General features: G+C 38.2%; 1 protein-coding gene across 2 annotated transcripts in view; it reads left to right on the forward strand.

The window, feature by feature from the left end:
• Positions 1 to 27,911, forward strand: part of LOC126330284 (uncharacterized) — a 276,052-nt gene that overhangs the window by 130,948 nt on the left and 117,193 nt on the right. For both annotated transcript variants that reach the window (XM_049996345.1, XM_049996346.1), the window contains exons 5-6: positions 3,002 to 3,122; positions 9,872 to 10,125. In XM_049996345.1, the coding sequence (XP_049852302.1) occupies positions 3,002 to 3,122; positions 9,872 to 10,125 (375 nt within the window). The remainder of the gene's footprint in view (positions 1 to 3,001; positions 3,123 to 9,871; positions 10,126 to 27,911) is intronic.

Here is a 27,911-nt window from a genome sequence, read left to right on the forward strand (position 1 = left end):
TGTACACCAGCTGTTATGTAAACATTATTTGACCTTTTAATTTGGCATGACTACCATCATGTTATCAGTTAGGATGAATGGACATAGGTAGAGTGTGTATACTGTCGACATACAGTATCGTGTTACAGAACATGCTCTACAATATGATTGTTGTAACCTCGGTGCCTGTTTCATCGTACATCCATCTGGATTCTTCCCCCATACACCAGTTTCTCAGAAGACCGAAGGTGGTAACTGGCATTACGTGTCCTTGTTTCTCACCTCCCACGTGGCCTTGATTTACATTTACATTAATTTCTTCAAACTCAACATTTATTCTCAGTAACTATTCCTTTCTTCACTCTCTTTTAGTTTTTTATATCTTTCACAAGGGCTATTCCTAAATAGGGAACGTTTTGGCATAAAAAAACTAAGTACAAGAAATACATTTTATTGTATACATCTGAAAGAAGTGACCGACATACAACTTTTCCACACAGTCATCAAACACATTGAGGCACTTATAATAGCAGTGGACAAGCTTTGGAAGACCTTCGTCGTAAAATTCTACCACCTGAGACTTTAGCCAGTGAGTCGCACCCGCCTTGAGTTCTGCGTCGTCATCAAAGCACTGCATTGCAAGCCAGTTCTTCATCATGGGAAACAAGTGGAAGTTGCTTGGTGCATAGGGTATATGAGAGAGAAATTTCCCATTTGAATGAATTAAGGAGTTATTTAGTGCGGTTTGCCATATGCGGTTGGGCATTGTCATGCAAAAATGAAAGTTTGGATGTCAGCTTTCCTTGGCATTTGTTTTGAACTGCTCTTCTAAGGCTGTGCAGAGTCTGACAGTACCGGGCAGAATTTATGGTTGCTCCATGTTTGATAAAATCAACAAGGAACACACCTTGCCTATCCCAAAACACTGATGCCCCAACTTCCTTACTGACAAGGTTTGCAATCATTTTCTTGGTTTTTTGGGGGGATGTTGTGTGCCCCCATTCCATGGACTGTAATTTTGTTTCACAATTGACGTGTCTCACCCAAGTCTTGTCACCGGTTACAATTCGATCCAGTAATGAATCACCATATTTGTGGTAGGCCTCCAGAAATGTCAATGTTGTCCCCATTCACTGTTCTTTATGGTGCTCTGTAAGCATTTTGGGCACCCATTGTGCACAAAATTTGTGGTAGCCTGGCTTTTGAGTGACAATTTCAAACAACAAAATCCGTGAAACTTGTGGAGAAGCACACACGCACCAAAATATTTGTGATCGGCGTGTGCCTAGCAGCGTCAGACAGAAACGTCCCCTACTTTTGGAATAGCCCTCGTATTTTCTTACTTGTCTACCTGCTCCCACCTCTACTACATACAATGTACTTAGCTTTTCCCTCTTATTAACTTGTGCATGATGTTTTGTCGTTAATATCTGTCTTGCATATTACCCTGTCTTCCATTTTTAAGCTCTCAAGTTACCAAATATTGTCCAGTGCAGTCCCCAACAAATGGTCTTTCCTTCTCATCCTGTCTGGTAATTCTCCCCTGACCCAGGGTTCTGGGTGACTTCGCTGAACTCTCCCCATTTCCTAGATCTCACCAGTTCTTTTCCTTCATCACTGTTCTTGCCCTTTCAATGCTCCTACCAGAATAAAGAGCCTCTGGCTCTGAAAGCTTGCAAATTTCAGTACCTTTATATGTTTTTTCTCCTGTTGTTGCTGGGTGGGTAGACTTTTGATATATACAACCGCATTATATGTTCAAAGATTCTACTTTAACACTTCAAAAAAACAGTTTGTCTTATTTTGCTTTTGGTATACTGTCCAAAATTTTGAAAATAATGGAAGCACCTCTGCATGAACGTGTTCCTGTGTTGAGGTATTCTCTATTGTCGTATGTGATTCTCCCTAAGCTTTGCAGTCAACTATGTGCTCTTGTCTTGACAAAAGGGGTTTATCAAAATCATCTTTGAAGTTGGGTGGTAAAATGAGGTGCCACTCATTTTTTAAATTTCTAATTATCATTATCCAACATGCTCTCAGTGAAAATTTTTCACTTACACACATTTTGTAATTCTGAGGTTAATGTGTAACTTGATCCACTTTCCTTAAGGCTCTTCTTCATGATGGAAGTTACAGAAAACAATGTGTAAAAGAAATGAAGTTAACAACTTGAAATGCGTCATTCAGTATTAATAAAATCATGTTTTATTAATTATGAATGTCAACTTGTTTTTTGTTCTCTTGCAGATTATATCGTGGCTTTTAATGTGTATGTAAAATCAAATGACAGATTAAGCTGAAAGGAACTGAAGCGTTATGAACCGTTTTTCATGAAAACAAATATTTATGAAGCTACTGTTACATTTCTATAGCTCATAAATGACAAGTCAGAAGAACATAAAACTAATTAATTCATACATAAAATTATCACACTATAAAGATTTCATGAAACTGTTTTGTCAGAATGAAACATGTTGGTTGTAAAATTCACAGAATGTTTCAGTAGTGAACCAAACAGAAGAGAGTCATAACTGTGGAAACATTTTACATCTTCCGAGCTTATCTGGCAGTGTTTTATTTGACAAATATTGCCGAGCTAATGTGATGTGTTTCCTTGTACCTATCCTCCCTATACTGTCAACTTGAACTATGAATTTCGTACAGTGTGGCTGCCTATTTCTGTAAACAAAACACTTTGTTATTAATTATTGACGAAACCATTGACCAAACAAAGAAATAGAAGAGGAATTTTCATATGCGAATTATCTGTACTTCCTGTAAGTGATGCTTCTGTATCCATAAAAAAATCACCACACGTGTGTGTGTGTGTGTGTGTGTGTGTGTGTGTGTGTGTGTGTGTGTGTGTCTGAGAGAGAGAGAGAGAGAGAGAGAGAGAGAGAGAGAGAGAGAGAGAGAGAGATTTACTTGTATTGTAACTGTAGTCCCCTTAAGTTTTGGGGAAAAGATTGTATACAATATTTTAATGATAATTAAGTTTTCCCTCCGTGATTTCATCTGACAGATATATTTCGTGATAGTGATCATGCAACACACGATGGTGTAACAACTCAAACACATACAGAGTACCACTTGGAGGAGTCTGATTTTGTGAAAGTCAACTGCATATCAAGTAAAGGTTACACGTAAGTTTCATATTCCACTACTATTATTGCAATAATTTCATTCAAAATAGTTTTACTGGACTATATATTTTATGAATAATTGTAGAAAACATACTTTACCTAATTACTTATAGCACAAATCATCAGTAAACGTAAGTTCTACATTTGAGCAATATAATTGAATATATCTTGTACAAGGATTTTCCAACAGCCCCATGGACATTTGCCGTAAAATAATGCAAGAAAAAATTGAAGCTCTGTGTATAAGACATATGAAGTATATCTACCAATTTACCAAAATATAAAAGATAACAAACCAGAGAAAGGATTATTGACAACAGTAAAATGCAGCCTTAAACTGTCAAGCTTTTGAAACATTCAATTGTTGAAAGGAAAGAAAAAATCAGAAAAACATCAAAAACATGGGAAGAAGTTTCTTTCAAAATTGTGGTGGAGTAGGCAAATGCTGCCGATAATGAGGTTTCTCTAACAGTGGGTTATAATAGACAAAATTCAAATGCGACAATGTGTTGTAAGATAGAGATTATAGCTAAAAACTAAGTAAAACACAAGGTGCAAATAGAAAACAAACAAAATAGGTGGAGGAAGAAATAAGCACAAAATAAGAAAGAGAAGGACTAAAAAAGTGAAAATGGTGGAAAAGAGGATATAGTTAATGGAGTGTATTTCCTGGAGGGCAACAGGATGCGAAAATATGTTGGAAAGAAAGTTCATTGCTCTATAGTTCAGGAAAACTAATGTTGTTTGGGTGCAGCAAGCACTCAAGTCCCTTAAATCATGCTTTAGATAATGCTCAGCAACTGGATGCCTTGTCTCAAAAGAGAAAATGATAAAATTATGAGACAGTATTGCTGACCTTCATTTGGAAGGACCATGCTTTAAATCTGCATCCAGCCACCCAGATTTACATTTTCTGTGATTTTGCTAAATTGCTTCAGGAAATGTCAGGGTGGTTTCTTTGCAAGGGCTCAGCTGACTTCCTTCCCAATCCTTGATACATTCCAAGCTTGTGCTCCATCTCTAATGATCTCAATGTCAGTGGGTGCTTCCCTGACTTATTTGTTGTTCTGCTGTGTTGACTAGTATTCCTGAGCATGCATATCACCATTGCTCACTGAATAGCCTTTAATCTTAATTCAGATCTCAATGCCATAAGGTATAAGGTGAAACTAGTGATGCAAACTAACTGTTCCCATACTGGAAGACCCTATTTGGCTTACCAAAAGATTCTAGGTGTTTTTTGCTCTTAGATGTACTTCCTTTCATTTCCATTCCATCAACTCATTCTTTTTGTTGTATTTACTGAAACAAAATTTGGTCCCCAACATCCAAGGTAGCAGGAAGTTAACTTCCCACTACAGAATATTCCTTGCTGTAAAAGGTAGATGGCTTGCATGCTTTGTGATGTACCATATTTACTCGAATCTAAGCCACACTTTTTTCCGGTTTTTCTATTACAATAAACCGCCTGCAGCTTAGAATCGAGTGCAAAGTAAGCAGAAGTTCTGAAAAATGTTGGTAGGTGCCGCCACCACTAACTACTGCTGTCAAATATATGTTACGCTACACAGGCATGTTTTGCAGGCACAAAGATAAATACTGGTGCCAAAATCTCCGCGTCAGTAAATTAAAAAAAAAAGTGGGAGACGAGCTGTTTTTCTCCGCTTCGAGTTTCGACCACCGCGTTTTCATACATTATCCAACGAAGTAAATACAAATTCCGTATTGTTCATCTTTGAATGTAGCAGCATTTCAATGTACTACGAAAATCCGACCAGGATGTTTGTCAATATGGCCAACTCTATGTTCTGAATTTTTTCCTACGGGTGATAAGCGATTGTTACTAATAGGAACTTTTATGAATTGTGAATCACTTGTAGTATTCTCTTCACCATAAGAATAACATGAATATAAACATTTTGCATGTTATTCTTTCGTGTTTGCTGCTATCTCATTTAAATCCTGTCCTCCTAATAAACTACGAAACTAGAGTGAGACAACAGCAAACGCGGAAGAATATACATACCATGTCATTTTTTATTCGTATTATTCTTATGCCTAATAGCGATACAGTCAGAAATGAAGCACGACAATTGACTAGATTTTTAAATCTAAGATGACTAATTTCTGTGCAAAATGTAATGTACTGAAGAGGCATCTGCAAAGATTTTCAAACAGAGAAAATTTTTTGCTAAACTCTCGTTTAGAACATTTTCTATCATACACAGTCTATTATTTGGTTCCTGTTGATCATTATCAAAGAAAGCAGCAGTGTAAGTAACAACAAATTGCAGTCTCTTGCCATTGTTTCGCTAGTGAGACAATTCCTCTTTTTTTTTTTTTATTATTGTAAGCGGCGGTAGCGGGCACAAAAACAAGCCATGCCGCGATTGGCGACAGGTCGTAAACACTCATCAGAATGCGACAAACAATGCATGACACAGTACAATAATGCACTTTCAGCTTAGGGTGACGTAAACACCTATAACACATAACGGCACTTATCAGATCAAAGAGAAATTCTCAATTGAAACCAGACGAAGGGAGGGTACCCGTATAAATACGCACGGAGTGCCTGACGCATAGCAATAGCTACCTGGTAAAGCTTAAGAGAAATTCTCAATTGAAACCAGACGAAGGGAGGGTACCCGTATAAATACGCACGGAGTGCCTGACGCATAGCAATAGCTACCTGGTAAAGCTTAACTGCTAAGCTTACGACTCGAACCAAACTATTGTATCTGTATAGTCATTCATTCGACCTAAATTGTGTCTCATATTACAATGGACCAACTTTGTTTCGATTTAGAGCTGCGGCCTAAAACTTTTCTCTCCCCTTGAATTTTGAGTCTCAAATTTCAGGTGTGGCTTAGATTCGGGAAATTTTTTCCTTTGATTTCGAGTCCCCTGTTTTCAGGTGCGGCTTAGATTCGAGTAAATACGGTATGTGATCATAGGGTATGATCTCTAAAACAATTAATATGGATGATAAAACATGAGACATGTAATAAAAATTTATTAAAAGGGTAGAATTCTACTCACCACATAGAAGTGGTGTTGTGTCGCAGACAGGCAAAATAAGAATGCTAGAAACACACACACACACACACACACACACACACACACACACACACACACACACACAAAATCACCCACATGCAGTGGCACTACTGCAGCTGTGTCTGCAAGGATCTCAGTAATTCTGAAAGAAAGTCATGTACTCCAAGGGTCTTGTTTCTATTTAGTTCTTTCAGTACTATGTCAAATTTTTCTCACAGCTGTTTGTCTTCCATCTTATCTTTGCCCACTTCCTCTTCTCTTTCTATAAAATTGTCCTCAAGTCTGTTTCCCCCATGTAGGTGCTCTGTATATTCCTCCCAGATTTCACTTGTCAGGTGCTTAATACTGATTTGCCATCTGAGCTCTTAAAATTTATACAGTTGGTTCTCTTTTCTTGAAAAAGCTCTTTAATTTTTCAACAATGTAGGAAAAGCTAGGTTGCTATTTACCTTAAAGAAGACACATTAAGCTGCAGACAGGCAGAATTAAGACACTTGCACAGAGCTCTTGGCCACAGCTTTCATCAGCAAAAGAGAAATGCACACTGTTCACGCATGCGAGCAAGCGCACCTCATGCACACATAAGTCACCTTGATCATCCTGGGCTGGACTCAAATTTTTCTACAGACAGCATCTGCCTTTCCCCTAGTTATGCAAGCTTCTACAACCTTGCATTTGTCTGCCAGCCATTCCTACTTTGCCATATCTCATTTTTTTAATGAAAAAAGTCATTTTGTTATGACCTTGTATTTCTTTTGCCTCCTTCATTTGCTGAATTTTTATATTTTCTGCTGTCAGCAGTTAAATTCTATATATTTTTTATTATCAAGGGATTTATTCCAGTCCTTGTCTTGTTATGTATGTAATCCTCTGCTGCCTCATAATTTCATCTCTTAAAGCTGTCCATTTGCCTTCTATTGCATTCCTTTCCCATGTTTCAGTTAAGTGTGGTCTAATACTGCACCTGAAATCTCAGTAACCTCTGGTCCTTTCAATTTATGCAGGTTCTGTCTGCTCAGTTTCCTACTATTTGCAGTTTCGTTGGTATTAATCTGCAGTTTGTAACAAATAAATTACGGTCAATCCACATCGGCCTCTGGAGATGTCTCGTAGTTTAAAATCTGGTTTCTGAATCTCTGTTTTACCATTTTGTAGTGTGGAGCACTGTGTGATGTGCAGGAAGATGGTCAGTGAGGTTCTAGAAGATACAGACAGGGATGTGGAGCCAGTGCTGTAGCCAGCTGCACTAGGTTTCTTGGTTGAGGACCTGTGGCGAGTACGATGTATGATAAAAATAACAGGAATGTTTTTAATTTCATGGGCTTTATGTATCTGATTTTCAAAACTTTTTTTTAACTTGTTCGTTGACAGTTGAAAAAGTTCCACCTGTTTTCGAGCACATGGCGAATTTTTACTTATGAGAAAGAGGGGTCAAAGAATTTGCATTAAATTGTGCTTGAAAAAGGAATAAAATGCAGCACTGCATTTGAAATGTTGACTGTGGCTTTTGGCAAATCTGTTATGACTAAGACTAGAGTTTTTAAGTGGTATAAACATTTCAAAAAGAGTTGGGGAGCTGTTGAAGATGACGACCGTCTGTTTGCCCTAGCACATCAGTTATTGATGACACTGGAAAAAGTACAAAAAAAAAATAATTCTGGAAAATCACCATCTGCTAGGTTACTAATGATGTTGGCATCTCCCTTGGCTTATGCCGAACGATTTTTTACTTTTTTAATTTTTTTTAAAAAATGTTTTGGACATGAAATGTGAAGCAGCAAAGTTTGTTCTGAAATTGTTGAATTTTGATCAAAAGTGACATTGTGTAGATATAGCTCAGGAATTGCAGAATGAAGTTGACAACGATCCAGAACTTCCAATGAAAGTTATAACAAATGACAGAACATGGGTATATGGGCATGATGTCGAAACCAAGGCCCGACTTTCTCAATGGAAACTGCCTGAAGATACAATACCAAAACAATGCAAGAAGTTTGATCACATGTGAAGTTTTGTCACGCTGTTTTCTTCGATTACAGTGGGATAGTGTGTCATCCTACCTTAAGGTCGTATGGTCAGTAAGGAATATTACCTGGGAGTACAGTTTGCCTGAAGCAATTTGAAGAAAACAACTGGAGCTGTGGCAAAACCAGTCTTGAAAATTGCATCACAATAATGCTCCCACTCATACCACAATGCTTGTTCGTGGTTTTTTGGCAAAAAAAAAAAAAAAAAAAAAAAAAAAAAAAAAAAAAAAAAAAACCACGTTGTGCCAAGAAAAAACAAACTGCATGTAGTAGCGAGCATGATCCCTAAGGATAGATTGATACTTGTGTTGATCCATTGTGCCTTCCAGAATGATGGAGATAACCCAGGAAATTCCCTGCAGCCTGGACCATTCCCACAATTGTTGCAGGGTATTTGCTTTCAGACATTTCACCCTGCACACTCCAATGGCTGTCTCTCTGAGGGAACATAAAAGATGTTATCAACAGTCAGCATGTATGCACGAACCAGCTGCCTGCTGTGGAGACCCGTACACAGAAACATTCGCTGGATGGTCATTGCCGAATTCTAGTGCCCAACACAATTAAATTTCTGTCTCCGTTAACTGCCTAAATAATTTCCTTTACCTCATTATTTTTCTTTCAATCTCTTCATATGAGGGGCTAGTTGGCATATAGACTTGTACTACAGTGATAGGTTTTGGCTTTGTGTCTGTTTTGGATACTGTTGTGTGTTCACTATGCTGTTCATAGTAGCTTATGTATATTCCTGTTTTCTTATTCACTGTTTGGCCTATTCCTGCCTCACACTTCAGTAATTCCTACTGCAACTAACTTCACCATATCCCATTTCCATTTATTGGTTCTCTAATGTACCTATCTAATTAAGGGATCTAGCATTCCAGACTACAATCTGTAGAATGCCAGACCCTGATGATGACTCTTCTTGAGTAGCCCCTAACTGGATACCTGAATGGGGTCTATTTTATGTCTGTAGTATTTTACTGGAAAGGACGCCATAATCATAAATCCATACAGTAAGTCTGCATGCCCTTGGGGAAAAAATGACTGCTATATTTTCGAATTGCTTTCACTGTTCGCAGAATCGGCACAGCAAGGCCATGTTGGCTAATGTTACAAGGCCACATCAGTCAACCATCCTGACTGTTGCTCCTGCAACTACCGAAAAGGCTGGTGCCACTCTTCTGGCCATGGGTTAGTCTGGCCTCTCTACAGATAGCCCTCAAATGTTGTAGCACCTGTGATACTGCAAATCTTTATTGTTAGAGCACTCAAGCCAACTTACCTAGGCAAGTGCTGTAGCTCATGGGACGTGAATTGATGTATTACTCTATTAACTGGCTGTTTAGATCAAGGAGGCTTATCATTGGGTGATGATGGGTGAACATTAACATGAGTTCTGTTTTATTATGCCGAAGTTACTCGAGATGAAATGCTGGTGAAATTAGGACGTAGTACAAAAATATGTTCCGTTACAGTATGCATTTTCAGCAATGTGAGGTTGAGTGAAAATAATGTGAAATGACTGGTTGCATTATCTTATAGCTACAGTGTCAGTATTCTGTACCCTTAAGAGATAAGTTTTATTTAAGAACAAAATATACTTGTATCAAATTTTTCAAAGTTGAACATTTTTTTGCAGTGATTCTTAATTTGTTGTAGATGGCACAGTGTTTTGGCAGGAATACGCCATGATCAAGATGTTTTGGATCGCACTGGTTGGGATAAACTACCACATGATGCTCTCAGACTGAATGTTCTGATGTTTGGATTTGACTCATTGTCTCACAATATGTTCATCAGAAAAATGCCACAGTCTTATAAGTTTCTTACTGAAAACCTGAATGCAATTGAACTACATGGATATAATATTGTTGGAGATGGAACACCACAGGCACTCATCCCTATTCTTACAGGTATTTGTAGTGAAACAACCTACTGTCCTAGTAATTAATGCTGCCTATGTAACTTTTGCAATACATGAACTATGACTTCTGTTTTAAGAAGGTTATACAACATCAGTATAACATTTTTGATCATTTGTGCATGAATGTTTGAAGTTCCAGTCCATTTATATCTCCGCCATACAAACATTCTCATTCTCTCTCTCTCTCTCTCTCTCTCTCACACACACACACACACATACACACACAAACAAAAAAATATACAATTAGGCAAATCTCCTGACATTAACTGCTTTGAAAGGTGGAAATCAGTAATGCTTTGCTGGTACAGTTAATCGTATCATAATTTCATAATTTGAACATTTTCACAGATTGCAAAGCTGATAGTATTTATCAGAAAATTGTGATTGGCAGTCAGTCACTGGAATTGTTCAAAACCTTCAGATATCAACGAGCTCCTCTCCAGAACAATCTAATATTGAACAATTGTTAAATTCTACCATGGGAACGCAGACCTCATTTTAAGATTTTTGAAAGAATCCTAACAAATTGTAATTCATATATGAAACGGGTTGTTTACAAAACCCTTGTTTGCCCAGATCTTGAGCATCATTCATAAGTCTGGACTCTTCTCAATGTAGATTAATGGATGAGAGAACAAAGATTCACAGAATATCTACACAATTCATGACTAGTTTATTTATTGAGCATAAGAGTGTTACATAAATGCTGAACAAACTGTGTGGGACACTTTACACCAAAGACATTGTTCATCACAGAGATCTTTCCCAGAAAGGTCAAAAAGTCCAGAACAAGTCATGAAACTCAGTATTTCCTGTGACATAAATTATTTTCCAGGTGGTGCCAAGTATAACAAAATAAAAATTAGAAGAAAAGTATTGTACAAAGAAAAATTTTGTTGAGAAAACTAATAAATGATGAGATGGAATTGCTGCCAATACTTGCTTCCAGCAGGTGTGAAGTGTAGTAGTGCTTCCTCCTTCGTCTTTGTCTACCCGTGTCCTCACTACAGGTGGGATCCTCTTATATTGGGGTCTGGGTGATCTGCTATTCCTTTTAAACATTTCCCAAAGTATCTTGCTCTCCTCTCAGTGGAAAGAACTAATATTTCTGGAAGCTAGGAAGTCTCTCATAATTTATTAGAAAAGAAATAATGTTAGAAAAAATTGTACTGTGTATTGCAATCCATCTCCAAATGGGGATCACAGGAATACCAATTAAAATTTCAATAACTTTTTACCTTGGATGCCAAGCATCAAAACTGTCAATTGTCATCATTCTTGTGAGGCCTTATTTCCGCGGCAGTGCTGGGTCGGCCTTGTCACTATCGATTTGGCAGTGTTAGTGGCAGAGAGTGGCTGGATACCCTTCCTGCCACCACACCGAACCCTCTGGGATGGAATTAGTGTACCCCAGCTGTCTGCGTCTAGTGTAAGCCATGGGATAATGTGAAGATGTTTCAAATGTGTGGGAGGGTAGCGGAGAGTGCTGATGGACTGCTTCCTTGACTCGGGTAGGCACACTGGCCCCAGATCAAACCCGCCCAATGGATTAATGACAAGGGCCGGTATGCAGGCCACCCTGGATGTAACTGAAGTGGAACGTGGGGACCAGCCCAATATTTACCTAGTGGGATGTGGAAAATTGCCCAAAAACCACATCCAGGCCGGCTGGCATACCGGCTCTTGTCATTAATCGACCAGGCAGATTCGATCTGGGGTCGGTGCGCCTACCCAAGTCAAGGAAGCAGCGCATTAGAGCTTGGCTACCCTGGCGGGTAAACAGCAAAACTGTCAATATATAACCATATATTATGTATACAGTACTGCTTCCTTGCATTTTTCTAGTAAACTTCACATTTTCTTTGCTTTCCCATAGGTGTACAATCAATCATATGTGTGGTCCTGGAAATTCTCATTGCTACCTGAACATGTGATGTTAATGGTTTTATGTGTGAAAGATATGCACCCCACTTAAGGTTGGACAGAGATGATGATTGAGCAAGATATGCCCTTGCAACAAATTTTCAGAATTGAAGTATAGAAGTATTTTCATATCCAAGTCAATAAATGATATGTGCATTGACCATTGCATCTATTGCACTGATTGTCAGTTGAAAGTACCATTTATTTATCCAAATTCCAATCCAGTACTTCTACATATTCCAGTCAAGCCTATCAGTACCTCCACTGCACTTGTATTTTGCAGTCAATATAGACTGCAGAATTTGAATATACTTTATTCCAGACTTGTTCCATCACTTGCCGAGGGTTGTTGGTTGCAGTGTCTCATGATTAGACACTATTTTCACACAACTATTATGTTTACACCTTACTGCCAATATTTCTGTTTTAGTGTTGAATCTGTACTCATGGCTTCCTCTTTCCTTATTCTTCATGTTACTCTCACTTTCAGTGGGGTAATTATTCATTCTGTTTATATGATAGGTTTCTGTTGTTCATCTGATGAAAACGTAAAAGAAGTTGTTGAAGTAGATTGTACGAAAAATCTGTATTTGGCTGCTTGGCATTCCTCTTCAGTACTGATGAGGCACGAAGCCCCATAACTGGAACTTCAATAGGATCACGTCTATTTCTTTTTCTTTTTAGCAGAAACCTTTTAAGGGAAAGTTCATGGCCATCTATCTGAGTACATTCCATATGTGGAAAGAGTGCTATCTGGTGTCATAAAGAGTACAGGGTGCAGCCAGCTGCAGATAGTGGCTCATTTCGGTACCAATGATGTGTGACACTTTGGATCGGAGGAGATTCTATATGGTTTCGGGTGGCTAGCAGAAATTGTAGACTGCCAGTCTTGCTTGCGAGATTATGATGGAGCTCACCATCTGTAGCATCATCGATAGAACCAACTGTGGTGTGCAGAGCCGAGTGCAGGGTCTGAATCAGAGGCTCAGGTGGTTCTGTGACAGTGTAGGCTGCAGATTCCTTGACTTGCCCCATGGGGCAGTGGGTTTCCGGGTTCTGCTTAATAGGTCAGGAGTCCACTACACACAGGAAGCAGCTACACGGGTAGCAGGGTCTGTGTGGTGTGGACTGGGCAAGTTTTTAGGTTAGAGGAGCTCAGGAAACCACAGAAAGGGTGTTCGTCTAAAAAGGGGCAAGAAAAGCACAGTAAGGTAGTTGTAGAAATGATCAGTATTGTAGTTATAAATTGTTGTAGCTGCATTGGGAAAGAACCAGAGCTCCAAACCCTAATAGAAAGCCCTGAAGCTCAAGTACTTATAGGTACAGAAAGCTGGTTAAGCCAGGAATAAGTTCAACCAAAATTTTTTCAAACAATCTAAGAGTGCTCAGAAAGGATAGATTAAATACAGTTGATGGTTGAGTATTTATTGCTGCCAGAAGAGTTTACCTTGTAGTGTAATTGAAGTAGACAGTTCGTACAAAATATTATGAGTAGAGGTTATTCTTGACAGTCGGACTAAGCTATTAATTAGATCATTTTACTGACCCCCCCCCCTCTCCGACTCGGAAATATAGTTGCTGAACAGTTCAAAGAAAGCTTGAGTCTCATTTCAAATTGGTACCGCACTCGTACAGTTATAGTCAATGCTGACTTCAGTCTGCTCTCAATATGCTGGAAAAATTATACATTGAAGATGGCGGCAGGCACAAACATCATCTGAAATTGTATTGAGTGCTTTCTCACAACATTAGTTTGAACAGTTAGTTTATGAGCCCACTCAAAGCGTAAATGGTTGTGAAAGCATACTTGACCTCTTAGCAACAAATAATCCTGAATAAATAGGAGATATCATGATGAATACAGGGAATAGTAACCACAAGGCAGTTGCTGCTAGGCTGAATACCATAACACTTACAACTATCAAAAAGAAAGCTGATAAAAATACTCTTAATACCTTTTTAAGAGACAGTCTTCACTCCCTCCATTCTGATCAATGTAAACATAGAAAAAAAGGGAATGATTTCAAAGATATAGTATTGACAGTAATTGAGAGATATATACCTTATAAATTAATAAGTGATGGTACTGATCCGCCATGGTACACAAAGCGGATCAAATCGCTGTTGCAGAAGCATCGAAAAAAGCACGCCAAATTGAAAAGAACGCACAATCGCCATGATTGGCAAAGTTTTGCAGAAGTTCGAAATATAGCACATACTTCAGTGTGAAATGCTTTTAATAATTTCCACAATGAAACTCTGTCTCGGAATCTGGCAGAAAACCTAAAGAGATTCTGGCAATATATAAAGCACACCAATGGCAATATGCAATCAATACCTTCACTGTGCGATAACAACGATGAAGTCACTCACTGATGACAGTGCCACTAAAGCAGAGTTATTAAACACAGTTTTCTGAAACTCCTTCACCAAAGAAGATGAAGTAAATATTCCTGAATTCCCGTCAGGAACAACTGCCAAGCTGAGAAACGTAGAAGTAGATATCCTAGGTGTAGCAAAGCAGCTTAAATCACTTAATAAAAGCAAGGCTTCTGGTCCAGATTGCATACCAGTCAGGTTCCTTTTAGAGTATGCTGATACAATAGCTCCATATTTAGCAATTATATACAGCTGCTCTATCACAGAAAGAAACGTACCTAAACACTGGAAAATTGCTCAAGTCACACCAATACCCAAAAAGGGAAGTAGGACTAATCTGCTAAATTACAGGCCCATATTACTAACGTCAATTTTCAGTAGGGTTTTGGAACACATACTGTTTTCTAACAGTATGAATTACCTCAAGTAAAATGATTTATTGACACATAGTCAGCACAGATTCAGAAAATATCACTATTGTGAAACACAACTAGCTCTTTATACTCATGAAGTAATGAGTGCTATCAACAAGGGATGCCAAATTGATTCCATATTTTTACATTTCCAGAAGGCTTTTGACATCGTTCCTTACATGCGACTTCTAACCAAACTGTGTATCTATGGAATATTGCCTCAGTTGTACGACTAGATTCGTGATTTCCTGTCAGGAAGGTCACTATTTGTAGTAATAAGACAAGAAAGTCATCGAGTAAAACAAATAATGTTCAGGTTTCCCAAAGGAAGTGTTATAGGCCGTCTTTTGTTCCTGATCTATATTAATGACATAGGAGACAGTCAGAGTAGCCATCTTAGATTGTTTACAGATGATGCTGTCATTTACCATCTTGTAAAGTCATCAGATGACCTGAATGAATTGCAAAATGATTTAGATAAGATATCTGTATGGTGCAAAAAGTGGAAATTGACCCTGAATAAATGAAAGTGTGAAGTTATTGACATGAGTACTAAAAGACATCCACTGAATTTTGAAGGCCGTAAATTCAACTAAAGACTTGTCGGATTATAATTACAAATAACCTAAATTGGAACAATAAATTGATAACGTTGTGGGTAGAGCAAACCAAAGACTGCGAATCATTGGCAGAACACTTATATGATGCAACAGGTCTACGAAATAGACTGCTTCCATCACACTTGTGCAGTGTGGTATCTGCATCAAAAAAGTTCAAAGAAGGGCAGCTCATTTTGTATTATCGTGAAATAGAGAAGATCGTGCCACAGATGCGATGTGTGAATTGGAGTGGCAATCATTAAAACAAAGGCATTTTTTGTTGCAGTGGGATCTTCTCATGAAATTTCAACCACCGGTTTTCTTCTCCAATTGAGAAAACATTCTGTTGACACCCAACTATGTTGGGAGAAATGATCAACATGATAAAGTAAGAGTCGGGGCTCACACAGTAAAATTTAAGTGCTCGTTTTACCCTCACACCATTCCAGAGTGAAACGGCAGAGAGACAGCTTGAAGGTGGTTCAATGAATCCTTTGCCAGGCACTTTATTGTGAATAGCAGAGTAATCAGGTAGGTGTATATGTAGGTGCTGCAAGATCACATGCCAGATACAGTTCAGTACTAAGGCAGTACTGTCATAACCTTACTTCCAAATAATGGCCCTCTCTTTCTGATATCACTCAGGGTTGTCCCTGCCCTGGTCTTTGGGGTACTGTTTCAGTCTCTCTCAATTGTTGCCACAAGCAAGAAACAGGACAATTCACATTAAGCCATCAGGCTTCATTAGTTTGTGACTTTTCTGTTTCCATTCTTCTTATTTCCCTCCACCGCAGACTGTCTGGTAGGCATCATATTTGCACTGTACTGCATCACTGGTGACTGTACACAAAGCAATTATGGATATTGGACTACCCAGCAAACATTACCCCATTTGATAGGTGGCCTGACATCATCATTCGTGTGGGTGTCCATTGACCAGAATGCCATTTTCTATGTAGAACACAATAGTACAGACATCTGTTGACAGTTTGTATGATTGTATGGTGAAGTAGACACAAGATAGGGAAATAATGATTTGTTGCTTTAATTTTGGACACCAGTGTATTTGCTAATCACTGCTGAAGTATTCAGAGAATACTGTGAATTCCAAGAATTTGTTATGGAGCTGACTGATAAAGGAACAAATTTTAAAGAGATTGTCCTTTTGTTCAGCATCATTGAGATGAATTTTAAATAATTTGTAAATATCTGTTCCAACTCTTATGAACATGTCTTGTCTAGACATTTTCAGTATAGTTTGTCCTGAGGGGAGGGGAAAGGGGTGTACCAAATGAAAGCAATATTCTTAGGAACTTCTATGCACTCTTTGTGCAAGCTGCAAGCAGTAATTGTTCTTCTGGGAAGCATGCTGAACACTTCACTGTGAACAGTGTGACTTGGCACTATGCCATCAAACAAAATTTTCAAAGCATTTCTGGAGTCATCTTTACTTTTATGGCCGATCTCATTTTGTTTTTATGCAGACCAATTGTTTCAGAATCGATGTAGCTATTACTATGGGTAATGTAGTAGTAGGAAAACCCTGTTAGAAAGTAAATATTTTAGGAGTATGGGAGACCACCCACCAAAAAGCAAAAGATGTGAGTCATCAGCAGGCACACACAAAAAAGAAAGAAAACTTGCTAACTTTGAGAGTAAATGCATTCTCAAGCAACAGTGCACGTGCACGAGCGCCCACATGCACACGCGCGTGCATACGTGCACGCTCGCGCGCCTACACACACACACACACACACACACACACACACACAGAGAGAGAGAGAGAGAGCGAGAGAGAGAGAGAGAGAGAGAGAGAGAGAGAGAGAGAGAGAGAGAGCAGCACTGGGGTGGACTCGTCAGGCAGCTGCTACTTTGTGGAAAGGTTGTTATTTGGCTGCTGTATACTTGAAGCAATTCAGCCACTAAAGTATCAAACAGAACCACACACTATTTTAAACTGCCACAGATGGAGTTGATCCTTAATTAATAAAGTGTTTGTGGTTTATTTTTGTTAATTGTGTACTCTGATTTCTCTCCTTTGACCATGCACAATGAAAAAGTGCTTAAAACAAATTAGAAAACAATAATAAAGGATCGCAACATTGATGAAAACTGCTTATTTTGTTGTCATCCTATAAATGGTAAAACAGTCATTGCAAGAAGCAAAACCCCCAAATGGGTTTTGTTGTAGTTCATGGTAACACATCTTCAAAAAAATTACAAATATATGGTAATCAGGAACAAGGACACACATGTAATAGCTCTCTGAAGCAGGGTATTTTCCCAGACTGAAGTATGCCATTGTTAAACCATTGCATAAAAAAAGGGGATGCGTCTGATGTCAACAACTACCGCCCAATCTCTCTTCTGACTGCCTTATCCAAAATTCTTGAAAAAGTAATGCATTGTAGAGTAGATTCACATGTTTGTAAAAATAAAGTTTTAACAAAATGTCAGTTTGGTTTCAAGAAGGGTTTTTCAACACAAAATGCCATATATACTTTCACTAATGAAATATTAAATTCTCTGAGTAACCGGAAGTCACCCGTTGGGATTTTTTGTGATCTATCAAAGACTTTTGATTGTGTAAATCATGAAATACTTCTAGATAAGCTCAAGTACTGTGGTATGAATGGGACAGTGCTCAAATGGTTTAAATCATACCTAACTGGAAGAGTGGAGAAAGTTGAAATAAGCAATTCACATAATATGCAAAAAACTGGTGATTTCTCAAACTGGGGAACAATCAAGAATGGGGTGCCACAAGGTTCGGTCTTGGGTCCTCTGCTGTTCTTAATATATATTAATGACTTGCCATTCTGTTTTCACGAAGATGCAAAGCTGGTACTTTTTGCCGATGATACAAGTATAGCTATCACACACAACATAAAGAATTAACTGGTGAATTGGTAAACGATGTTTTTCAGAAAATCATTAAGTGGTTCACTGCAAATGGGCTGTCATTAAACTTTGACAAAATACAGTATACACAGTTCCACACAGTAAATGGAATGACACCATTAATAAATATAGACTTTGATCAGAAATTGGTAACTAAGGTAGAATATTCAAAATTTCTAGGTGTATGCATTGATGAGGGGTTGAACTGGAAAAAACACACTGAGGATCTGCTGAAACGTTTGAGTTCAGCTACTTATGCTATTAGGGTCATTGCAAATTTTGCGATATACACCTGAGTAAATTAGCTTACCACTCATATTTTCATCCTCTGCTTTCGTATGGCATCGTATTCTGGGGTAACTCATCATTGAGTAAAAGAGTGTTCATTTCACAAAAGCGTGTAATCAGAATAATTGCTGGAGCTCATCCAAGATCATCCTGAAGACACTTATTTAAAGAGCAGGAGATCTTCACTGTAGCCTCACAATATATATATATTCACTTATGAAATTTGTTATTAACAATCCGAACGAATTCAAAAGTAATAGCAGTGTACCTGACTACAACACTAGGAAAAAGGATGACCTTCACTACTCAACGTTAAATCTAACTTTGGCTCAGAAGGGGGTAAATTATGCTGCCACCAAAGTCTTTGATCACTTACCTAATAGCATCAAAAGTCTGACAGATAGCCATATAGCATTTAAAAGTAAACTAAAAGAATTTCTTAATGGCAATTCCTTCTACTCATTAGATGAATTTTTGGATATAGTAAGTGGGTAATTTCCTCAACCCCCACCAAAAAACAGAAAAAAAATATTAAGTGCCATGTAATATTTTGTGTAATGTAATATCTTGTATATACACCTTTTATTGACCTGACACGTTCCACATGATTACGAAGTGTAGTATTCATGATCTATGGAACAAGTACTGATCTAATCTAATCATACAAACATATTAAATACACCAAAACCCATTTCACAAGATGTTTCAACACAATGCTTTGCGATAAGGTGGCAACTGCAGTTTGACAACCAACCTCTGTGTTTGCTTCTGATTGGACACATAATCTCAACTCAGTAGCATCTCGTGGTATAATTCATTGTTTACTGGTGTGCTGTGTACCAAACTGTTTTACAATATGATCTCTTCTGAGTGCAAAACAAAACTGCATTTTGGTACTGCTTCTTGACTGGAAATTATTTGTTTTCACCCCCTATTCTGTTTCTTTCGGAATATACAGGGTGACAACTATTGAACTATATGAGGAAGACATAAATTAATTACAAATACAGCATGTACACTCTTTATTCAACATGTAAATGTCACCACAGATACTCAGATTTAGGTTATGACATGTTCAATATGCCTGCCATCATTGGCAGTGATGTAGTGCAGATGTATAGCAAAACTGTGCATGACCTGCTGAAGTGTCGGAACATCGATGCTGCTGATGACATCCTGAATGGCTAGTTTAAACTTAGCAGTGGTTTTGGGGTTTTTGCTGTATACCTTGTCTTTAATATAACCCCACAAAAAGGAGCCACATGTGTTCAGGTCCAGAGAATACGGCAGCCAATAGAGGCCCATGCCAGTGGTCTCTGGTACCCCAGAGCCAGAATGCGATCCCCAGAGTACTTGTCTAGGATATCAAACATGCTCCTGTTTCGGTTTGGTCAAGCTCCATCTTGCATGAACCAGATCTTGTCGAAATCAGAGTCACTGTGGATAATCATCTTCCAAAACCTTCACATACTGTTCAGTAGTCACAATGCCATCAGGGAATATTGCACTGATTATTCTGTAACTGGACACTGAACACCACACAGTCACACATTGAGGGTGAAGAGACTTCTCAATCATGAAATGCAGATTCTCAGTCCCCCAAAGGCCAATTTTGCTTGTTGACGAACCCGTCCAAATAAAAGTGGGCTTCTTCGATAAACCAAACCATATTCACGTCTAAAGTCTTGTTTGTCAATGCTGTGGACAATAGTGTTGGTGAAACACAAGTGCTGTCCCATGGGCCTGGGGCTTAGTGTCTGATGGGTTTGAATTTTGTATGGGAAGAGGTGCAGGTCTTCAACAACAATTTGTCACAGTGCCTCCTGGTTGATTCCCACCTGTTATGCAGCTCATCTGATCGGTTTCCTGGGGCTTGTTTGAAACACAGTGCGTGTCTTCTCCATGTTTTCAGGCATTTTCACCCTTTGTGGAGACTGACATTGCCAACATTGTCATCATGAACACTACCCATTCTCTCAAACTTGCGAATCAAATTCTTGATTGTTGGTTGTCTTCAGCTTGAACTTGGTCACAAACTTCCTTTGAGCCACAGTTGGGCATTTATTGCTCGCATAGTAGACCTTCACAAGTGCTGTATGCTCAGGCATGTTGTACCGTGACATTTTCACATGCAAACGGCCAACAAAAAGAAGATGCATGCACATATGCATTCGAATTCCCATCATGCCCTGCAGCCAACCGTGAAGTTTGAACATCCTAACACAAACCATTCAGAAATTATGACAACTTTATTTCATGTAGTTCAATAATTGTTAGCCTGTATGATAGTAGATCCGTTTTGTAATTTCAATCATTGTTGGTTACAAATATTTACTCTTCCTATCAAACACCAATCCAGCAGGTTTATAGGGTAGAAACACATTTTACTTTTAATAATTGTTAAACTGCTTCATTACCTGTCTTCTTCATACTTCACTTAAATTTATGCAGATGTAATGTTCAAATAAGACACCACACAAAGAAAATTCCTATCTGTGCATTAGAATAATTATATTTACATCCACACTCTGCAAACAACTGTGAATTGAAAGGCAGAGGATACATCCCTATGTACCACTTACTACGGTCTTTTCGAGTTTCATTCACGTGGAGCGGGGGAAAGAACAATTGTTTAAATGCCTCCTTGCATGCTGTAATTAATCAAATCTTGTTCTCATGATCCTATTAAACTGTAGTGGCGAGCCACTGTGTGCTCTAGACAAATTGCAGCTACAAGCCCCTCCCCCTCCCCTTTCTTACTCTCTCCCCCAATCTACCGTCAAAGATGTCCCCTGCAATGGGACATATAACAGTCCTGAGAATTTTAGTAATTTTAACCTGTCTGGGAACTGTGTGTGTAATGCCTGCCAAGTAACACTAGTAAAATTGAAGTGGGAAGCAGATGTTCATAATAGAATGTACTGGATTGTACAGGATAACAAAATATTATTTCACTGCAACACAGATGTGAAGAAAGAACCATACAAAACTGTTGCTGCTTTATAAATGAAATAAGCATAACACGCATGGAAAGATAGCAAATGGTCCTTTTTTTAAGTTGGAGAGATTGACCAAATACACTAAAAAAGATAATCATAAGCTAGGATAGGTGTACCAACTGTGAATATGTTGTGCAGTTTTGTTTACCCCTATTCTTACTTGGAGACCATGGTTCGTTTTGGTGTTAGTCAAGACACTGAACTGATATCTGTCCATACATGACAGTGCATGGTACCAATATGCTCCAAAAAGCCACACATGAGAATGCAATTTTTCATGGGGGTCATCTCTCAGTTTCTGTTAGTAACAGAGATAAGGGATCAAATGTTTTGGATAGCCCTTGGCCTAGTGACCATTTGTATACCTATTGGAAGAACTAGAGTACTGCAGCAACATTACTCAGTTCCCCCTGCCCAGGCAAATCAATTGGTTCTTTTGCGTTAGGCATGGTCTAGGCTGGGTCTGAGGTAACTTATAAAATCATCATTTGTTAAGGGGCAGTTTCTGAGAAAACTGAAAAACCATGATGTTTGGGTGCTGAAAATACAGTTGTGGAGAAGGCCACTCTATAATTTCTCTTCATGACAAGTTGTCAACATTAATACCGTGTGTTTTTAAGATGATGATCTTGGAGAACTTCAAAAGTTTTTTTTCAGTATCATTATCTGCTATTGAGATCCAGAAGTTCAAAGTTCCTGTACATATGCAGAAGACCAGAAAACACAATTTTTAGCCATTTTTGCACTGTGGCCCACAATTACATAAATAACTAAGCATATCAAATGCCTCACATTTTAACTGGATGTTCTGTAGACAATTATCTAGAAATGCCACTTTCGTGTCTTTGAAAATCTTTATCTGTCATTGAGATACACCTGAAAATCACAATTTTTGGGTACCAACAGTTCCAATTGTGGAGATGACACTTCTATAATTTATGTTCCTGGCAAATCGTCTAAATTTTTACCATTTATTCTTAAGATGGTGATCTCGAGAAAACTTGAAACTTTTTTCAGTAACATTATCTGTTGCTGAAATCCAGATGTTTAAAGTTACCAGACATATGCAAATAAAATATGCACATAATATCCAGTCTGAGACACAAATGTACTTTTAAGTGGATGTAGTGAACACATGGCAACAGTTCTGGGATTTTTGCAAGGGTTCTGGAGTAACTAAACTATGTTTTCGATCAGCATTTTTTTTTTTTTTTTTTTTTTTTTTTTTTTTTTTTTTTTTTTCCCCCACCAGTAATGCTTTATGATGCGCTTTGTCTATATAACGGGGCACTTCACGCGTGTACAAGCTGTCTTGATCTGGAAATTGTTCAGCGTTGTCAGCTGGTGGTGCAAGAAGAAATTCTTTGTACTGGCAAATCAAACATTGCATTCCTTGGTATACTGTCGGTATAGTCAAAAACATTGTGAACTCTTATGTATTGTAATGTAAAGTGAACTTAGATTTGATGGGAGATGCTTTTGTGTTAACCTTATAATATGTGTACTTATTTGTTGTTCATATGTATTAACCCCCCCCCCCCCCCCCCCCTCCCATGAACCATGGACCTTGCCATTGGTGGGGAGGCTTGCGTGCCTCAGAGATACAGATAGCCATACCATAGGTGCAACCGCAACAGAGGTGTATCTGTTGAGAGGCCAGACAAACGTGTGGTTCCTGAAGAGGGGCAGCAGTCTTTTCAGTAGTTTCAGGGGAAACAGTCTGGATAATTGACTGATCTGGCCTTGTAACACTAACCAAAACGGCCTTGCTGTGCTGGTACTGCAAACAGCTGAAAGGAAGGGGAAACTACAGCCATAATTTTTCCCGAGGGCATGCAGCTTTAATGTATGGAAAAATGATGATGGTGTCCTCTTGGGTAAAATATTCCAGAGGTAAAATAGTCCCCCATTCGGATCTCCGGGCGGTAACTACTCAGGAGGATGTTGTTATCAGGAGAAATAAAACTGGCTTTCTTCGGATTGGAGTGTGGAATGTCAGATCCCTTAATCGGGCAGGTAGGTTAGAAAATTCAACAAGGGAAATGGATAGGTTAAAGTTAGATATAGTGGGAATTAGTGAAGTTCGGTGGCAGGAGGAACACGACTTTTGGTCAGGTGAATACAGGGTTATAAATACAAAATCAAATTGAGGCAGTGCAGGAGTGGGTTTAATATTGAATAAAAAAATAGGAATGCAAGTAAGCTACTACAAACAGCATAGTGAACGCATTATTGTGGCCAAGATAGATATGAAGCTCATGCCTACCACAGTAGTAAATGTGTATATGCCAACTAGCTCTGCAGATGACAAAGAGATTGTTGAAATGTATGCTGAGATAAAAGAAATTATTCAGTTAGTGAAGGGAGACGAAAATTTAATAGTCATGATTAGATTAGATTAGATTTACTTTCATTCCGATTGATCTGTAGTGAGGAGGTCCTCCAGGATGTAGAACATGTCAGAAAAACAACAATACATGACAAATATTTACAACTCAGACAAATAAGATAGTGTACCATTCCACAGGTCCCAAGTGATATATATATACACAAATCAGTTGGTTCTACTGAGAAATTCATCAATGGAATAGGAGGAGTTGGCCACAAATAAATCCTTTAGGCTTCTCTTAAACTGAATTTCATTGGTTGTTAAGCTTGTTATGGCTGCTGGCAAGTTATTGAAAATGTGTGTTCCTGAATAATGCACACCTTTTTGTACAAGACTAAGTGACTTTAAATCCTTGTGAAGATTATTGTTATTTCTAGTACTGATTCCATGAATTGAGCTGTTGGTTTGAAAAAGTGATATATTTTTAATGACAAATTTCATTAAGGAATAAATATATTGGGAAGCAGTAGTTAGTATCCCTAGTTCTCTAAACAGGCTTCTGCAAGATGTTCTTGAGTTCACACCACATATAACTCTAACTGCACGTTTTTGTGCCCGGAAAACTTTAGCCTGGCTTGATGAATTGCCCCAAAAAATAATCCCATATGACATTATGGAATGAAAGTAAGCATAGTATGCCAGCTTTTTCATTTTTATGTCCCCTATGTCTGACTCAATTCACATTGCAAATAGAGATTTAATAAGATGCTTCAGCAGTTCTGTGGTGTGCTCCTCTCAGTTGAATTTATTATCAAGCTGTAGTCCCAAGAATTTAACACTGTCCACTTCTTCTATCTGCTTGTCATCATATATTAGGCATATACTCGTGGGACACCCCTTACAAGTTCTGAACTGCATGTAGTGTGTTTTTACAAAGTTTAGTGACAAAGAATTAGCTAGGAACCAGTGATTAATGTCCACAAATATTTTATTAGCTGACCTTTCTAAGACTACACTTGATTTTCTATTTATTGCAATGTTTGTATCATTGGCAAACAAAACGAACTTGGCTTCTGGTAATGTTACTGATGAAAGGTCATTGATATATACGAGAAAAAGTAAGGGTTCTGAAATGGAACCTTGTGGGAGCCCACATGTAATTAGTTCCCAGTTGGATGATGCCTGATAGCTTGATACATGTCTATTTCCTAATAATACCCTTTGCTTCCTGCCAGGGATATAAGATTTGAACCAGGGATATAAGATTCGAACAATTTTGCAGAATTTCCTGTTACACTATAATATTCTAATTTACTTAAAAGGATATTGTGATTTACACAGTCAAATGCCTTTGATAGATCACAAAATATACCATTTGCCTGCAATTTTTTGTCTAATGAATTAAGCACATTTTCACTGTAAGTGTAGATAGCCTTCTCAATATCAGAACCCTAAAGAAATCCGAACTGTGACTTTGACAGTATGTTATTTGAGATAAGATGGTTATAAAGCCGAATGTACATTACTTTTTCTAAAATTTTTGAGAATGCTGACAAAAGAGAATTTGGATGGAAATTTGATGCTATTTCTTTATTTCCCTTCTTAAACAGTGGCTTAACTTCAGCAGATTTCAGCCATTCAGGAAATATTCCACTGATAAATAACTGGTTACACAGATAGCTCAATATGTTACTTAACTCAGAATCACATTCTTTAATTAACTTTGTTGATATTTCATCATACCCACTAGATGTTTTTGATTTTAATGATTTTATGATGCATACTATTTCAGCTGGGGTAGTGAGGGTCAAATTCATATGTGGTGACTGGAACTCAGCAGTAGGAAAAGGAAGAGAAGGAAACGTAGTAGGTGAATACGGAATGGGAGCAAGGAATGAAGCTGTCTGGTAGAATTTTGGACAGAGCTCAACTTAACCATAGCTAACACTTGGTTCAAGAATCATGAAAGAAGGCTGTATACATGGAAGAAGCCTGGAGATACTGGAAGGTATCAGACAGATTATATAATGGTAAGACAGAGATTCAGGAACCAGGTTTTAAATTGTAAGACATTTTCAGGGGCAGATGTGGACTCTGACCACAATCTATTGGTTATGAACTGTAGATTAAAACTGAAGAAACTGCAAAAAGGTCGTAAATTGAGGAGATGGGACCTGGATAAACTGAAAGAACCAGAGGTTGTAGAGAGCTTCAGGGAGAGCATTAGCGAATGACTGACAAGAATGGGGGAAAGAAATACAGTAGAAGAAGAATGGGTAGCTTTGAGAGACGAAATAGTGAAGGTAGTAGAGGATCAAGTAGGTAAAAAGATGAGGGCTAATAGAAATCCTTGGGTAACAGAAGAGATATTGAATTTAATTGATGAAAGGAGAAAATACAAAAATGAAGTAAATGAAGCAGGCAAAAAAGTATGCAAACGTCTCAAAAATGAGATCGACAGGAAGTGCAAAATGGCTAATCAGGGATGGCTAGAGGATAAATGTAAGGATGTAGAGGTGCAGATCACAAGAGGTAAGATAGATATTTCCTACAGGAAAATTAAAGATAACTGGAGACAAGAGAACAACTTGCATGAATATCAAGAGCTCAGATGGAAATCCAGTAATAAGCAAAGAAGGGAAAGCAGAAAGGTGGAAGGAGTATACAGAGGGACTATACAAGGACGATGTTGTTGAGGACAATATAGAAATGGAAGAGAATGTAGATGAAGATGAAATAGGAGATATGATACTGTGTGAAGAGTTTGACAGAGCACTGAAAGACCTAAGTCAAAACAAGGCCCCGGGAGAAGACAACATCCAATTAGAACTAATGACAGCCTTTGGAGAGCCAGGCCTAACAAAACTCTACCTTATAGTGCGCAAGATGTATGACACAGGCGAACACTAGATCGCGTGTTTATAAAATCGTAGACAGTTTGAGACATTACTCTCAATGAGAAAAGTCGGCATGGTGCCTGTTCTACTCAATTCCGATGCAATTTCTGTGTTTATGAACACTCTGAAAGTCCACATATTACATAATGCCTCCAGATGTGCTTCGAAAACTAAGATCAGTTTGGATTCCGTAGAAATGTTGGAACACGTGAGGCAATACTGACCCTACAACTTTTATTAGGAAATAGATTAAGGAGAGGCAAACCTACATTTCTAGCATTTGTAGACTTAGAGAAAGCTTTTGACAGTGTTAACTGGAATACTCTTTCAAATTCTGAAGATGGCAGAGGAAAATACAGGGAGCGAAAGGCTATTTACAATTTATACAGAAACCAGAACGCAGTTATAAGAGTCGAGGGTCATGAAAGGGAAGCAGTGGTTGGGAAGGGAGTGAGACAGGGTTGTAGCCTCTCCTTGATGTTATTCGATCTGTATATTGTGTGAGCAGTAAAGGAAACAGAAGAAAAATTTGGAGTATGAATCAAAATCCATGGACAAAAATAAAAACTTTGAGATTTGCCGATGACATTGTAATATTGTCAGAGACAGCAAAGGACCTGGAGGAGCAGTTGAATGGAATGGACAGTGTATGGAAAGGAGGATACAAGATGAACATCAACAGAAGCAAAATGAGGATAATGGAATGTAGTCAAATTAAATCAGGTGATGCTGCGGGAATTAGATTAGGAAATGAGACAGTTAAAGTAGTAAAGGAGTTTTGCTATTTGGGGAGCAAAATAACTGATGATGGTCGAAGTAGAGAGGATATAAAATCTAGACTGGCAATAGCAAGGAAAGCGTTTCTGAAGAAGTGAAATATGTTAACATCAAGTATAGATTTAAGTGTCAGGAAGTCGTTTCTGAAAGTATTTGTATGGAGTGTAGCCATGTATGGAAGTGAAACGTGGACGATAAATAGTTTGGACAAGAAGAGAATAGAAGCTTTTGAAACATGGTGCTACAGCAGAATGCTGAAGATCAGATGGG

Source organism: Schistocerca gregaria, chromosome 2 (assembly GCF_023897955.1).
Source record: "Schistocerca gregaria isolate iqSchGreg1 chromosome 2, iqSchGreg1.2, whole genome shotgun sequence".
Taxonomy (NCBI): Eukaryota; Metazoa; Arthropoda; class Insecta; order Orthoptera; family Acrididae; genus Schistocerca; species Schistocerca gregaria.